Source organism: Gymnoscopelus microlampas, assembly GCF_963454915.1.
Source record: "Gymnoscopelus microlampas genome assembly, chromosome: 24".
NCBI lineage: Eukaryota > Metazoa > Chordata > Actinopteri > Myctophiformes > Myctophidae > Gymnoscopelus > Gymnoscopelus microlampas.
This window is the reverse complement of record NC_139961.1, coordinates 13,478,568-13,496,575: the sequence shown is the minus strand read 5'-3', so window position 1 is coordinate 13,496,575 and position 18,008 is coordinate 13,478,568. Positions and strand designations below refer to the sequence as shown.

General features: G+C 38.7%; 1 protein-coding gene across 2 annotated transcripts in view; it reads left to right on the top strand.

Moving 5' to 3' along the window:
* The window catches only part of lrrfip1b (leucine rich repeat (in FLII) interacting protein 1b), a 67,790-nt gene extending 57,931 nt beyond the window's left edge, over positions 1–9,859 (top strand). For both annotated transcript variants that reach the window (XM_084050703.1, XM_084050702.1), the window contains 5 exons: positions 2,085–2,134; positions 4,338–4,452; positions 5,704–5,783; positions 6,403–6,507; positions 6,819–9,859. In XM_084050703.1, coding sequence (XP_083906829.1) covers positions 2,085–2,134; positions 4,338–4,452; positions 5,704–5,783; positions 6,403–6,507; positions 6,819–6,929 — 461 coding nt within the window. In that variant the 3' untranslated portion in view covers positions 6,930–9,859. The remainder of the gene's footprint in view (positions 1–2,084; positions 2,135–4,337; positions 4,453–5,703; positions 5,784–6,402; positions 6,508–6,818) is intronic.
* Positions 9,860–18,008: the final 8,149 nt, after the last annotated feature.

Here is an 18,008-nt window from a genome sequence, read left to right as displayed (position 1 = left end):
AACCCCAGCATCCATTTTCAGGGAGGGGCCATTAGCCAAAAATAGCTGATTTACAAGCTCACAACGCTCACGTCGGCAAATGGAACCACGTCGGGTACAAATGGAACCAAATGGACCCGGGAGGGTCCATTTGGTTCCATTTGTACACTCTCAGAGTTATGGGGGTCCTTGAAATTAAAAACTTTGAGAACCACTGTGCTACACTAAAAGGAACAGAGCCTTCATTAGTGTCATTGGTAACACCTGTGAAGGAAGCAAGGAAGGCGCCCAATTTCTGTCCAATATGGCTGCTGTGCATAGAGCCTATCGTCCGTCTCCACCTAATGAATTCTACTCTTCCTCAATGTTATCCTGGTGGTCTTTCAGGGAGAGCGATAGAGAGGCGTGGCTATGGCTGTGACAATACAACACACCCGGAGGAGCAAGGACCAGGGGTCCTTGCAGAAAAATTTGTTAATATATCATCATAAAATCAGATGTCCCATTTTGACCCTGTTTTATTTCTTGGTTATTTGAAAATAGCTGATTTACATGCTCACAGCGTGCGACGTGTTAAGAGCTTGTAGATCAGCTATTTTAAAAAGATATTGAAGAATTGTGAGAAATTTTGAATCATTTTTTAACACATACTGTAGAACAACACATAAATTCTCTTATGGGTGTCCCTGACTCAAAATATTTTAAGATGGGGGGGGTCCATTGCCAAATACATCAATTTGGGGGTCCTTGACATGTTTGAGAACCACTGCTCTAGTAACCTCGGTCCCAGCCTCACTCATCTGCGAAAAGAAGAGCCTGGTCACGACCTAAAGCATCGAGTGTCTAGGAAGTCCGAGTGGACAGGATTTCCGTTTCCCCCGGAAACTATATTTTTTGACCAATCACAACACTCGTTTCATTCACGGAGAATGTTAACAGATTTGTAAAGCATCAACGTCATTTCCTTGGGCGGTACTTCCGCCAAATTCAACCGTTTCCGGTTGTCAACTTCCTAGACAACCAACATCCCAGGTCTTGCCCAGGGTGCTGCTCTAGCCTATATGAGCTATTGATCGCCCACCACCAGACTCCCATTATCTTCCTCTCAAATAGTCCTCAATAAACTGTCATGTCCCAATTAACCACATGAACCCTAGCCTCCCTATTCTGGTCATGTCATAATAGGCGAACATTTTGTAAAAATACATGTGCTTTCTGTGAAAATAGCAACCGTGCATGTACTGTAGATTAGCTATGTTCAAGAGAATTGGTGGCGAGGGGATAAAAGAAGGCACCAAGTATAAAGCACTGAGGGTCAAGGAGGTATATAGGTATAAGTATGTGGTTAACTACAGTATATAAACTGTATAAATGTTGTTATAAAAAAATAACTGAAATGCTAGCTCCTCAAGCCCAGTGACTGACGGCCAAATTTTGCTGCATACAGTATTTTTACTGAAAACTTGACTCAAATCCTCCTCTATTAATTAATTTATAATCTATTCTTTGTGTTACATTCTGTTTAATTAAGTTCAACACTGGAGCAATTCATTGCGTTTCAGGCAATCTGTGCTATTCCATTTTTAACACATTTAACGCCAGAGGTTAATCTCATAATGTACTCACCAGTGCCAAGCTCTTTTTGTTGTTTTTTTGTTTTTTTCAAGCCGCCATAGCCCCCGCTAAATCCGTTTAAAATCCACGTTCATTTGGTTCAACACAAACACGGGATCCGAGAGAACAAAACACTGAAAACCGCGACGCGATCCGTGCCTCCATTTTGGAGTTAGAGACGATAACGTTAGAATGGTGGATGCGGAGAGGAAAACCCCAGCTGAGATAACCGCTGTTGAAGTTGATCGCTAGACAGGAAACGGAGGCGGGACAAAAACCGGAACCAGATTTATTTCGTTTCCGGTCCGCCCCCCCCGAAACCGGAAGGGCAAAAAAAAAAAAAACGGAATCTGCACCTGTTCGATTTAACATGGGAAATGCGAGTCGACTGGCACGCTGCGGCTTTAAATCGGTTCGCGTAGATCTACGCGATTGGCAGTCAATGTGTTAATAGTGTGGCAAAGGTCTGATCTCTCCCTGTTTTGTTGCAGAGCTGCGACTGAGGAAGCTGGTTGACGAGAGAGAAAGTCTAATGGATCAGGTGAGGTAGACGTCATGACATCGTTACGTAACACTAATGAATGAATTCAGTCCATCCCAATTTACTTTTTTTGTGTATGCTTGTGTTGATATACAGTATGTGAGCACGTGTTTGAGTGTGTGTAATCTGTGTGTGGGTGTGTGTGTGTGTGTGTGTGTGTGTGTGTGTGTTTGTACTGTATTTACACTAGGGCTGTGCAATATATCGAAAATGTATCATCATCGCAATATCAACATGCACTATCGCAAAAAGACATGTCTTTTACATCAAGTGGGGTCCGGGGACCCCCAGGGGTACTTGAGGGGGTTCCAGGGGGTCCCCAGCTAAATGATGTATAGGAACCAAATGGACCCTTATGGGTCTGTAACTCTGAAAGCGTACACATGGAACCAAATGGACCCTAACGGGTCCATTTGGTTCCATTTGTACACTCTCAGAGTTAAATTAACATTGATTTTACAATATAAATTGGGGTCCCAGAGAGATAACATTAAATGGGGTCCGCAGCCTAATGCATGTCAAACTGGGGGTCCTTGAAATTAAAATGGTTGAGAATCACTGCTAGAGCCGTAAAATTCTTCTCTTATGGGGGACCCTGGCTTATCTTTTCAAATGGGGGTCCGCGGGCTAATAAGTGTCAATTTGGGGGTCCTTGACATGAAAAAGTTTGAGAACCACTGTTTTACATGACTTTTACATGTCGCAGAGGAGATTATTTAACTTGTTTTGGGGTTTTTATCCATTTCAACATTCCAGGTATAAAGGATGTTTTTGTTTAGATTAGAAGAAAATGTTTTACGCGGAGCAGTGAGCAACTGTGTTCCTACGTTGGTGGATGTACAGTGTATCTCTGTCCAGTGGAAACCTCATATGTCCAAAACTGTTACTTTTCAGGATTCGAATTTAACCCATTAAGACCTGAAGCCGATTCTACTCTATGTCTCCTAAATCCCAACAGTTTTCTGAAAAACGTATGTTTCTATATCAGTGGTGCTCAATCTTTTTCATGTCAAGTACCCCCAAAATTATATGTATTTGCCCGCGGACCCCCATCAAAATATTTTGTTCCAGGGACCCCCCAGAAGCAAAGATTTGAGTTGAAAATGTTCGCTTTAAAAATATATATATTCAAAGATTTGCACACATTTTCACGAATTTTCAAAAATAGCAGATCTACAAGCTTGTAGCGCGGCACTCGGTGCCGCGCTATGAGCTTGTATATCTGCTATTTTTGAATAGCCCAAAGTGTAAAATAATACTTTTTAGCTCAAATCTAAAAATGACACAGTTCCAGGTCTTAATGGGTTAAAAAATATCAAAAGTAGCAGATCGACAAGCTCAAAACGCGCAGTGTTTCCAGCTGGTGGATCTGCTACTTTTTGTGTGATGCTGTGATGTGTTCAAGGTAGGGGGTTCAAATATGGAGATCAGAGGTTTCTGCCCGACAGCAACGATATGCACTGTCAATAGCAGCTGTTGCCAGGTGCTGTTTTCAGTAAAAACCATGTCGTTGGAACGGAAATATAGAGTAATCCATTTCTTTCTTTCTTCGTTTTCTCTCAGTGAGTCCATACAGTTAGGCTATTCACTCTCTGGGTTCTATGTGAGCAGAATGTTGTTCAAACTGTATACTGTACCCAGTGGTGGAAAGTAACTAAGTACATTTACTTAAGTTATTTGTACTTTACTTGAGTATTTCCAATTTCCAATACTTATACTTCTACTCCACTACATCTCAGAGGCAAATATTGTACTTTTACTCCACTACAATTATTTTAAAACTTTAGTTACTAGTTACTTTTCAGATGTAAATTATGATATAATGAAACATACATGAACCACTTTAAACCTATTTTATACCTAGGATTGTAGATCGGCTATTTTCAAATATTTAGTACTTTTACTTTTGGTACTTTAAGTACATTTTGATGCCAATACTTTTGTACTTTTACTCGAGTACATTTTTAATTCTGGACTTTTACTTATAACCGAGTATTTTTATATTGCAGTATTGGTACTTTTACTTAAGTAAAGAATTTGAGTACTTTTTCCACCACTGAGTCAGTATTTGTTTACTATTATCGCGACTTATATTGTCATCACAATATTCAACAGTGTTATAGCATACAGTATCACATGCTTTCCTAATATCGTGCAGCCATAATTCATACCTTATATATTGTGTGTGTGTGTGTGTGTGTAGGTGCGTAGGATGAAGTCTCAGTTGGACCAGAACCAGCGTAACGGGACAGAAGGTTCCAATCCAGAGGAAGAGAGACTGGAGAACGGCATGGATCCACATCTACTGGACCTGCAGAGTGAGTCTCACAACACAGCAACTGAGCTGCAAACGTCCTCACTGTCACACGACACCTGCAGTGGGAAATATCAAATGGCTGAGTTGTACAATGTTTCATTACTTTAACCCATTGAGACCTGAAGCCGATTCTACACGTCTCCTAAATCTCAACATTATTCTGAAAAACGTATGTTTCTATATCAGTGGTGCTCAGTCTTTTTCATGTCAAGGACCCCCAAAATGATATGTATTTGGCCGCGGACCCCCATCAAAATATGTTGATCCAGGGACCCCCCAGAAGCAAGGATTGGAGTTAAAAATGTTCGGTTTAAAAATATATATATTCAAAGATTTGCACATGTTTTCACGATTTAAAAAAAATAGCAGATCTACAAGCTCGTAGCGCGGCACTCGGTGCCGCGCTACGAGCTTGTATATCTGCTATTTTTGAATAGCCCAAAGTGTAAAATAATGCTTTTTGGCTCAAATCAAAAAATGACACAGTTCCAGGTCTCAATGGGTTAAGCCTTCCATACTGCTTGTTTTGCAATCAACCGTAAATTGACGCTTCACCGGCGCGTTGCACCGTTTTGGCGCTCCTTCAGCAGTCGTTGCTTCTGAATTTCGCCTCTCTTCTGCGATAGCTGAGTCTTCTTTCACTTTCTCCCCACCGTTTGGTGCCCCCCCCCAAGGTTGGTGCCATGTGCTGCAGCACCTAAACCCCTTCCATTACGCCAGCACTGGTCAGAGAGGTCATGCCTACTGTATGTTCCTTCAGTTTAGGGTTGAAGGCCCTTACACACCGGGACGGATAAACTACCAGAAAATGCATCTTTTATTCCCCGTCTCCAAAATAAATTAACGTTGCTTTTATTGCTGCGTAATATTCATGTTCTTTGAAGATTTTTTTTTTTAAATAGCAGATGTACAAGCTCACAGTGTGGCACAAAATGACACAGATGCTTTCCTGGTTTTAATGGGTTAATCGCACAAAATAAATGATCCCGGTGTGAACGGACCTGTAGGCTTGAGGTTAGAGGTTTGAGTGTTCACACACTCAGAGTTACAGACCTGAAAGGGTCCATTTGGAACCCCCTCAAGGAACCTTGACGGTCCAGGGACTTTTTTAGAGAACCTCTACTGTACAGAAAGAGAACTTTGAAAGACATCCTGCTGTAATCTGGCTCCTGCGATTGAGCCTGTTACAAATCATATAATGGTTAATAATCATATGGATATGATTTTTATTCTTCTATTTTTCTATTCACAGGAGATGCCAACAGACAGATATCTGACCTTAAATTTAAACTGGTGAAATCAGAACAGGAAGTCACTGCTTTAGAACAAAATGTAAGTACTGTGTGGTTGTGTTTCATTCAGATTGTGTTCACATCGTTCAGATTAAATCATCATATATATTAACCCATTGAGACCTGAAGCCGATTCTACATGTCTCCTAAATCTCAACAGTATTCTGAAAAACATATGTTTCTATATCAGTGGTGCTCAATCTTTTGTCAATGTCAAGGACCCCCACAATTATATGTATTTGGCCGCAGACCCCCATCAAAATATGTTGTTCCAGGGACCCCCAGAAGCAAAGATTTTAGTTAAACATGTTCGCTTTAAAAATATATATATTCAAAGATTTGCACACATTTTTACAATTTTTCAAAAATAGCAGATCTACAAGCTCGTATCGCGGCACTCGGTGCCGCGCAATGAGCTTGTAGATCTCCTATTTTTGAATAGCCCAAAGTGTAAAATAATTATTTTTTGCTCAAATCTAAAAATGACACAGTTCCAGGTCTTAATGGGTTAAATGATGTCATTCAGATGAAATCACGTCATTTAGATTAAATTGTACATTTTTCTTGATTAATTTGAGCAAATGAAACGCCTACCGTGCGTGGATTCGTGACGCACCCATGCAATGAAAAGCTGTCCCTCACGTGTATGTGTTGTGCAGATCATACGGTTGGAGGGTCAGGTAACGCGCTATAAGTCTGCCTCTGAGAACGCAGAGAAAGTTGAAGATGAACTCAAAGTGGAGAAGAGGAAGTTGCAACGAGAGGTAAGACCGAATATCGGCCGACAGGACCTAGTGAACACTCTTCCAATCACAGCTGGCCTTTTATGGCCTTTTAGTATGTTTCACGCGCAATGTTCGCTTTAATACTTTGATGCCTTGTGAAGCGCTTGTAACCGTTTTTAAAAAGTGCTATACAATTATTATTATTCATAACAGCTATTTCACTCGCTCACTCTCTTTCAAAATGTAACACTGCCAAAGGAGTTTACAGTCAAGCTTTAATCCATGCTCTCTCTCTCTCTCTCTCTCTCTCTCTCTCTTCCCCCCCCCCCCCCCCCCCACCCCTCCTCTAGCTGAGGTCGGCTCTGGACCGTATAGACGAGCTGGAGGCCAGTAACAACCATCTCTCCAAGAGACTGGAGAAGATGAAAGCCAATCGCAATGCCCTGCTCGCCCAGCAGTGATGCTTCTTTTCTGGGATAGGACCCTCCCCCCCCATCCTTCCTCCAGCCGGGCCCCTGATGGTCCTTGACCCTCCCCCAGAACTTTGAACTCTCTCTCAAGAGAGAGACGCTCCAAAAATAAATCCACGATATTACAGCTGAAAACAAACAAAGGCTTACAATGCATAACCTCTATGATACAATTATAACAACGGTTTCTCAACGTTGGGGCCATCCGGGGACCACCAGGGGGTCCAGGTCTGTAACTGTGGCGTACAAATAGAACCCGTACTACGGGTCCATTTTGGTTCCATTTGTACACTCTGAGTTAAATGAACACATTACATTACAGTGTAGATTGGGGGTCCCAGAGATGAAAAACTTTCGCAAATGAGCGGTCCGTGGTCTAACGCATATCAAACTGGGGGTCCTTGAAATTAAAAAGGTTGAGAATCACTGACATAGGCTACTGGAACCCCAATCTACACTTTAAACCCCTCTCGAGTGTTCAGATGTGTACACTTGCAGGGTGTCACAGTTAGCGACCCAAAAAAAGGGGGGCCCGACGTTGAGAACCAGTACAATATAACACGATAACACCACAAGTCATAACCACACACAGTTAGTCATGCCATGTTATGAACGATTCTGCTACCGTATGCCCCAGTGACTGACAATCAACCAAAGTGATTGGTGGAGGTGGACTGTCTCTGGACTGGAAACAGAAAGGGACACACACACACACACACACACACACACACACACACACACACACACACACACACACACACACACACACACACACACACACACACACACACACACACACACACACACACACACACACACACATATTTGTAGCGATTGTTGTAAACTGCATTGAGGGCCAAATGGGTGGAGGTGGACCTCCCACCCACCCACCCATGCAAGTACAGTTAAAACATGTATGCAGATACTGCAGATGTGGAAAATACAGGAACGAGACACCAGAGTGAAGCCACGCAAACAGCCCGTTAAGCTCATTGACCACTTTCAGTCTGTTGTCCCGACGTGCAAGCGCTGTGAGCTTATAGGTCAGCTACTGTCGCTTGAACATTTATGAAACTCTTTGACAATTCTTGACAATCATAGGTATATCATTTTGTCGAGAATTGTCAAAACATTTTGACAATCGAAGGCATATCATTTGTTTATAATGTTTGAACACCCTGGCAGCGCAAAATAGGGCTTAAGTGATTATAGTGTCTGAAAAGATCCCCTTTTCTGCCAGACTCACACAATGCGAGTGGCAGAAACGTTTAGTCAATCGCAGGAGGATGGCATTTATTTCAGAATCAATTTCTTACGTACAAGTACACTCTCACAGTCACGAGGGGTCCGTGGGGCCTATTGCATACCAAATTTGGGGTCCTTGAAATAAATGTAAAAAGTTTGGGAACCACTGTGGTAAAAGCCACACTCCTGTGGGACACCGCGGCAAACACGTTGTTTGGTTTGGCCAAAAGGCCTGCTTGGTCTCACTCGCTCTGTTTTCCCTGTGAAACATACAACAAACACTGTTGTAACACATTCCAGAGTTATTTCCTTTGCAGTTTTACTCTTAATGCAGAGACGCACCCGGTTGCCTCACGCTAGAGTTCTCAAATTCTACCCGAACCCGACCCGGCCCGACCCGACGTTTTCGGGCCGAGCCGGGCCTCAAAAGTATGCTAATTGGTCTCTCCATGGAAAAAAATAATAATAATAATAATTTTTAATTTTATTTATTTTTATAATATATTTTTGAATTCTGTTCTGTCTGAATGTGTATTTATCTATTATGAAGATGGCGCTGACAGCGCTGACTTACTGGCGTTAACTTGCACTGTGCTGCTCACCCTCACTGAGCCAGCAGCAGAGTGAGAGAGAGTAAAAAAGCGAGCGTTCCGGTGGTAAACAGAGCACTCGCCCCAAAACACACTCACCCCCATTCATTTCGCAGACAGAGGCCGTCGGATTAGACCCTGTTTGGGGACGAGCGTTCTTGTAATCCATTGCCGCATATGTAGCCATGGTTCACATTCATGTTTCAGGGCTACTGCCTACCGCATGATGCATCCATGCATCATGCGGTAGGCATATCAAGGGCCCTTTTAATACAAAAACCCACGGCAATTTTGGTCTACAGTACACCAGCCTTCAACAATAGTGTACATTCAGTGGTCAGGTTTGTTCAGAAATCAATTAAAGAACGCAGGCGAGTTTTCCATATATATCAAGCCACGCGCGAGAACGTGCACACACGCAGTACACTACATATGTGTCGTTGTTGACGTTGTGAGATGGTTTTAATTTGAAGGTTTAACAGGATGTTCAATGTGTTTTTGTGAGTTAAGATAACTGACCGGCGTGCTCTATGCCGGCGCGCTGTGTTAAGTTACACAAGTGGCAGAAACGGTGCTTTCTGATTTTCACAATACAATGTAATCCACCCGCGTTTAGTTCAGTATTATAATATTTCTCACCCAACGCGTGTAAACTTAAGCTAATAGGTTAACAACAGTCTCGAGTCGGTCTCAGACAGTCGGGGGGGGGGGGGGGACAAAGACTCGGTCGAGAGAGGCAGAGAAATGCAGACGATGCATTGCATTGCACAGAGGTGCGTGAGCAAGACAAGGCTTTAACTTAATTTAAATCAGCACAGTGTAAGCACAGTGTAAGTTAATGTCCGCTGCCGTCAGCGCCATCTTCATAATAGATAAATACACATTCAGAACAGAATAACATGATGGAAATAGTCGGGTTCGGGCCCAGTTAGGGCCGAGCCTTCATTTTCAGGCCCGTTGAGAACTCTACCTCAAGCGTGACCAAAACGTCCTGCTTCATCTGAGGTGGTCTCATGCTTGAGTCATGAATGGGTATCGAAGCACACGCTGGTCTCATGCTGATCTACAGCATTGGTTCTCAAAGTGGGGTCCTTGGGGGGGGGGGGGGGGGTTTAGGGGGTCCCAGCAAAATGTGTTAATACAGAATCACAATAATTTTAACCACTTTAACCTTTGGCTATTCAAAAATAGCAGATCTACAAGCTCATAGCACGGCACCGAGTGCCGCGCTATGAGCTTGTAGATCTGTTATTTTTTTGATAATTGTGAACATTTGTGCAAACCTTTGAATATATATATATTTTAAAGCGAACATTTGTAACTCAAATCTTTGCTTCTGGGGGGTCCCCGGAACAAAATATTTTGAGATGGGGGTCCGCGGCCAAATTACATATCATTTTGGGGGTCCTTGACATGAAAAAGTTTGAGAACCACTGATCTACATTCTACAGTACATCATAATCAGGATTCAGAAGATGTTGAAAGGTTTTAAAGTGTGTCAAAATGTTGGATCTCACAAATGTATATTTATGCATACGGGTCTTTGCAACTTAGGAATGTTACACAAACCCAATTACGCCATTTTACTCAACACAGGAAGGCTTCGTTGGAAAGAAAGAAAGAAAGAAAGAGTGTTTTATTCTGAAAGAAGAAGTATTCCACTGAGGCTCGGCCCTTGTTTCATATTCTGATCTGGTTTGGCAAAGAGCAACATGTAAACATTACAACTGAACCGGGAAACTCAAGCTTATTTCTTTTATCTTCATGTGTTTATTTTGATTGGGAAACGGTGCTTACCATGGCACCGGGGAAATGATTTCACAAGCCTGTCGATGTCTGATTATTATGTCCTATTATTATTGGGGGGGTGGGGCTGATTTATAATTGTGGTTATGTAAACATGAGTGTTTAATGTCACAGTTTGAAAATGAACACAACTTACTTGCCTACTGTTAGGCTACTTAATGATTGCTGGCAAGTGCATTATGCATTACTATTAACCACTTAAACCTCTAATTGTGTCAATCTCTATTGTGGGGAAAGCTTTCGCTGAAAATAGCCAATCGACTCGAGCTCACATCGTTCCCACAATAACACAATAGAGCCCCTGAGGGATGCCGCTCAACCGCATGGGGTTTAAGTGGTCAATGCTGTGAGTCATGGAGAGACCTCTGCTTTTGAAATAACTGTGTTTTGAGGATAGAATTCTGTTTGTTTTGTTTTTTATATCGACCGATGAATTTAAGGGTAGCAACGTTTGTGTGTGTGTGTTCTCTTTCTAAACATGGATATGTAACATTAATGAATGAAACTCTTATGGCAAAGGAGAAAACGCAACAAAAAGAAAGAAAAAGAATGATCAGTTGTTTTGAATAATGTATCGCAATAACATTTTTTGTTTTTGAATGTATCAGTTGCTGCCCCGAATTGTGGGGCAGCCCTGCAAGAAATATCAACGGACAAAAAGAGGAAATCCAATAATATTGTCAGCTATCCTTTTCTTGGCCCTTGTGGGGAGACTCGAGCACGCAAGGTCGTGTGCGTGCACGTGGGAAAAGACACACCGACGCCAGGACGCTCTCTCTTCCGCCGTCGACCTTGACATTTTGACCTCTGGTCAAGCACGGACGACTGCAAGTGTCGCGAGGGAACTCCAGCGAGTTGACGAGGCTTTGACGTTTTCTTTGTTTTCGGTTTCATGATCGTATGTGTGGACACACAACAAGCTCATTGTAAGCACTGTGCAATACTTCTGTCTTTTAGAGAGTGTGCGTGCGTGTGTGTGTGTGTGTGCGTGTACTTGTATTACTGTACTTGTGAGGACCAAATGTCCCCACAAGTATATAGTATAATTTGAGATCTAGACAGGCAATTTTGAGTTTCACTTACAATTAGGAAACAATTCAGGTTGGGGTCAGAATTAGACATTATTTTACAGGTTAGGTTTAGGGGTTGAGTTGTGAGGTAGGCCTATGCCTGATAGTTCATGCCGCAACGCTTGTAGACCGGCTGACCCCCCAAAAATGTTAAATCGCATTAATAAAATCAGCCTCCTAAATTGTGATTGTCCTCACTAGTATAGTAATACAAAGGTGTGTGTGTGTGTGAGTGTACGCGCGCCTCGTTCCAGTTTCAGCGGGTGACTTCCATTCCATTGTTGGTCCTATTGAGTAGGACGGTGGGTTTATCTTCTTAAATGGACACCAGTTTGTGGTAGAGTGGGTTTTGTTGATTCAGTGTAATGTGTCTTACGCTGTAAAATCCTCAATCTTAAATGTGTATCTGAGAGTGTGCCAATGAAACCAAATGCACCCTTCATTCGTACACTCTTGAGTTACATATTGACAAATCAACTCTGAGGTTTAACAGTGTAGAGTTCTGGAGATGCCTCTTTGAAGCACTATATTAAACTCATGCAACAAAGATTTATCTGCTTTCTCTACTTGTGTGTGTCCTCAACAGTGGTGGAAAAAGTACTCAAATATTTTACTTAAGTAAAAGTATCAATACTGCAATGTAGAAGTACTCCTTTACAAGTAACAGTCCGGAATTCAAAATTTACTTGAGTAAAAGTACAAAAGTATTGGTATCAAAATGTACTTAAAGTACCAAAAGTGAAAGTAATACAATGTTTGAAAATAGCAGATCTACAAGCTCGCGACGCGTTGTGAGCTTGTAGATCGGCTATTTTCAAATAGCCTAGGTATAAAATAGGATTAAAGTGGTTATTGTATGTTTGTATGTTTCCAGATGTATACTTCTCAGCTCTGTGCATAATGGGTTATTTGAAAGGTGTTAAATAATCATTTTTGGTTAAATCACACCCCCCCTTTTAAGTTGAAGCTCTATATTCTGGCTTTCTGATCTAATCAGTGCTATGGTCTTGTAGGGAATCGATGGACTGTGCCGACTGTAGTGGCCGAGCTTTGAACCTGTAACCTACGGCTCACCAGGTAGTCACACTAACCATTCACCTACAGCTCTACTTAGATCTGTGGTTATAAAACATTTGGTAGCACTTTACAATAATGACCCGTTATAAAGCATTTATAAACGTTTATAAGTAGTTTGTAGACTATTAACAAATCATTAACAACCTGTTTGTTGACATTCGTAAATGATTACTAAAACCACTATAACTACAGTTACAAATCATTTGTAAAGTATTAGTAAGTAGGGAACTATTCATGAATAAGCCATTTATATCCATCTGTAAAAGATTATTAAATCATGTGTAACGACCCATTCTAAAGCATTTATAAACGTTTATAAGCAGTTTGTAGACTATTAACAAATCATTAACAACCTGTTTATTGACATTCGTAAATGATTACTAAAACCTTTATAACTACGGTTACAAATCATCTATAAAGGTATTAGTAACTATTCATGAATAAGCCATGTGTAATACATCTGTAAATGATTATTAAATCATTTGTAACTGATGTTACATAATATATACAAGCTATTGGTAGCTTGTTCATGTTTAACATATGCTTTGTTAAACATTCCTAAAGTATCTATAAATCCTTAGTACATGTTATTATGTGCCCTATAGTAAAGTGAAGACAGTTCATCATTTACAACTGTCTGTTAATGTGTTTGTTCATGTTTAACATGCTTTGTAAAACATTCCTAAAATATCTATAAATCCTTTGTACATGTTATTATGTGCCCTACAGTAAAGTGAAGACAGTTCATCATTTATGACTGTCTGTTAATGTGGACTTTCTCCTTACCTGTTGCAAACTACCTGGCTTTCATGAATGCAGACACCAAACAATTACTAGAATTATCATTCATGTTAAGCAAATGATGCGTAAGACATTCGTAAAGAGTATGTAAACCATTTGCAGACGTTATCATGAGCCTGAGCCTAGTTGCTTCTTTTGGGCTTGTTTTCATAGACCTGTCCGCTTGTTTATTTTGCAAAATCTGGCAACACACTGATTACCTGCATTACACCTGCAGTAGCCTACTAGGGAGGAAGTGAACAGTGATGCAGTTGCAGACTGGACAGAAATATGTCTAATTCATGTTTTATGTGTTTTAACTGTCTTGTTGCAGGTGATCGAGGTAACATAAAATGGCTAATCTTACACACATGAAGTAGCATTATGACTAGGGGGTATTTTGATGGTGGCTGTTTGTATCCACAATGTTTGTTTTGATGTGTAGGCTAGTAATGTCCTCCATGCTTAGCAGTTTAGCTTAGCAGCTAAAGCTAACTTGCACTGGGAGGTGGTGACTGCAGAGGCTCCAAGCTGCTACTCTGTGATTCTGTTGTGATTAATTTCTTTGTTTAAATGTCAGTGTGTGTGTTGTGGCCAAGAGTTGCTACATTTTATATCTTAATAAATTGTTGTATACTTGTATACTATATAACGTTACTTTTGCCACTTTTTGATGTCACATGTTTTACTAATCACTGTTGAACATGAAATAATAATGCATAGTCTTCACTTTAGAACAAGGCCCATGATAACGTTAGCAAATGGTCAACACACTCTTTACGAATGTCTTACGAATCATATATTAAACATGAAAGATAATTCTAGTAATTGTTTGGCATCTGCATTCATGAAAGCCAGGTAGTTTGCAACAGGTAAGGAGAAAGTCACATTAGTTGTAAATGATGAACTGTCTTCACTTTACTATAGGGCACATAATAACATGTACTAAGGATTTATAGATATTTTATTCTACTCAGAGTCATAAGTTTACAAAATGTACTAAAGTACAGTGAACGTCTGTGCGGTTTGTCTTCATCACTGAAAATAACGTACATGTAAACTGATATAAAACTGCTGTCATGTGCAGTTGGGGTGAAGAAACACAACCATTTCACTCCTAATAATACCTATTTGATTTGACATCCTGACTTGCTGCTGTAGCTGAGGCTTGAGCCTGTTACCTGCGGCTCACTAGTCAGTGACTATCCATTCACCTACAGCTGTTTCCTTGGAATCTGTGGTTCTGAAACGTTTTGTTGTCAACCCCCCAAATTGACATGTATTTGGGCAGTGGACCCCAATGTGAAAAGATGTAGTGTCAGGGCCCCCCATGAAAAAGATTAATATTTATGCTGTAACACATTTTTTGAAAGTTATTTGTCTTGTTTGTTGTTCAAGTCAAAGCACCAGGAAGGCTGTACTTGTCAGCCATCTGTTAGCTCAATGGGTTGAGACGCAGTATTCATGATCCAGAGGCCATGAGTTCAAATCCCATTGATGTCTTTCCTATGATTCTTTCCTTTGCAGACTGGCTTCCAGAAGATCAAGTGAAAACTACCAGGAAGGCTGTACTTGTCAGCCATCTGTTAGCTCAATGGGTTGAGACGCAGTATTCATGATCCAGAGGCCATGAGTTCAAATCCCATTGATGTCTTTCCTATGATTCTTTCCTTGAGTGGGTTCGATTCCCACTCCGAGTCATGTGTCCCCGGTAACTTGGGGCAACGGATAAATTGACTGATATCCTTAGTGATGCTTCCCTTTGCAGACTAACTTCTAGAAAACAAGTTAAATCCACCAGGAAACCTGTAACTCTCAGCCAACAGTATAGCTCGACTGGTAGAGCGTCTGTCCAATGACTTGACTTGACTCGAGTGGGTTCCCACTCGAGGCAAGTCAAGAAGCTGAGAGTTACAGGTTTCCTGGTGGATTTAACTTGTTTTCTAGAAGTTAGTCTGCAAAGGGAAGCATCACTAAGGATATCAGTCAATTTATCCGTTGCCCCAAGTTACCTGGGACACTTGACTCGAGTGGGAATCGAACCCACTCAAGTCAAGTCAAGTCAAGTCATTGGACAGACGCTCTACCAGTCGAGCTATACTGTTGGCTGAGAGTTACAGGTTTCCTGGTGGATTCAACTTGTTTTCTAGAAGTTAGTCTGCAAAGGGAAGCATCACTAAGGATATCAGTCAATTTATCCATTGCCCCAAGTTACCTGGGACACTTGACTCGAGTGGGAATCGAACCCACTCAAGTCAAGTCAAGTCATTGGACAGACGCTCTACCAGTCGAGCTATACTGTTGGCTGAGAGTTACAGGTTTCCTGGTGGATTTAACTTGTTTTCTAGAGTTAGTCTGCAAAGGGAAGCATCAAGAAGTTATATAGTAGTAAGTATGTTATATAGTAGTAAGTATGTTAGTTAGTTATATAGTAGTAAGTATGTTAGTTAGTTATATAGTAGTAAGTATATTAGTTAGTTATATAGTAGTAAGTATATTAGTAAGTATATTAGTTAGTTATATAGTAGTATGTTAGTTATATAGTAGTAAGTATATTAGTTAGTTGTATATTAGTTAGTTATATAGTAGTATGTTAGTTATATAGTAGTAAGTATATTAGTTAGTTATATAGTAGTAAGTATGTTAGTTATATAGTAGTAATATTATATAGTAGTAAGTATGTTAGTTAGTTATATAGTAGTAAGTATATTAGTTAGTTATATAGTAGTAAGTATATTAGTTAGTTATATAGTAGTAAGTATATTAGTTAGTTATATAGTAGTAAGTATGTTAGTTAGTTATATAGTAGTAAGTATATTAGTTAGTTATATAGTAGTAAGTATATTAGTAAGTATATTAGTTAGTTATATAGTAGTATGTTAGTTATATAGTAGTAAGTATATTAGTTAGTTATATAGTAGTAAGTATGTTAGTTAGTTATATAGTAGTAAGTATATTAGTTAGTTATATAGTAGTAAGTATATTAGTTAGTTATATAGTAGTAAGTATATTAGTTAGTTATATAGTAGTATGTTAGTTATATAGTAGTAAGTATATTAGTTAGTTATATAGTAGTAAGTATGTTAGTTAGTTATATAGTAGTATGTTAGTTATATAGTAGTAATATTATATAGTAGTAAGTATGTTAGTTAGTTATATAGTAGTAAGTATATTAGTTAGTTATATAGTAGTAAGTATATTAGTTAGTTATATAGTAGTATGTTAGTTATATAGTAGTAATATTATATAGTAGTAAGTATGTTAGTTAGTTATAGTAGTATGTTAGTTATATAGTAGTAATATTATATAGTAGTAAGTATGTTAGTTAGTTATATAGTAGTAAGTATATTAGTTAGTTATATAGTAGTAAGTATATTAGTTAGTTATATAGTAGTAAGTATATTAGTTAGTTATATAGTAGTATGTTAGTTATATAGTAGTAATATTATATAGTAGTAAGTATGTTAGTTAGTTATAGTAGTATGTTAGTTATATAGTAGTAATATTATATAGTAGTAAGTATGTTAGTTAGTTATATAGTAGTAAGTATATTAGTTAGTTATATAGTAGTAAGTATATTAGTTAGTTATATAGTAGTAAGTATATTAGTTAGTTATATAGTAGTATGTTAGTTATATAGTAGTAATATTATATAGTAGTAAGTATGTTAGTTAGTTATAGTAGTATGTTAGTTATATAGTAGTAATATTATATAGTAGTAAGTATGTTAGATAGTTATATAGTAGTAAGTATATTAGTTAGTTATATAGTAGTAAGTATATTAGTTAGTTATATAGTAGTAAGTATGTTAGTTAGTTATATAGTAGTAAGTATGTTAGTTAGTTATATAGTAGTAAGTATATTAGTTAGTTATATAGTAGTAAGTATATTAGTTAGTTATATAGTAGTAAGTATATTAGTTAGTTATATAGTAGTATGTTAGTTATATAGTAGTAAGTATATTAGTTAGTTATATAGTAGTAAGTATGTTAGTTAGTTATATAGTAGTATGTTAGTTATATAGTAGTAATATTATATAGTAGTAAGTATGTTAGTTAGTTATATAGTAGTATGTTAGTTATATAGTAGTAATATTATATAGTAGTAAGTATGTTAGTTAGTTATATAGTAGTAAGTATATTAGTTAGTTATATAGTAGTAAGTATATTAGTTAGTTATATAGTAGTAAGTATGTTAGTTAGTTATATAGTAGTAAGTATATTAGTTATTTATATAGTAGTAAGTATGTTATATAGTAGTATGTTAGTTATATAGAAGTAAGTATATTAGTTAGTTATATAGTATTATATAGTAGTAAGTATATTAGTTAGTTATATAGTAGTAAGTATGTTAGTTAGTTATATAGTAGTATGTTAGTTATATAGAAGTAAGTATATTAGTTAGTTATATAGTAGTAAGTATGTTAGTTAGTTATATAGTAGTAAGTATATTAGTTAGTTATATAGTAGTAAGTATGTTATATAGTAGTATGTTAGTTATAT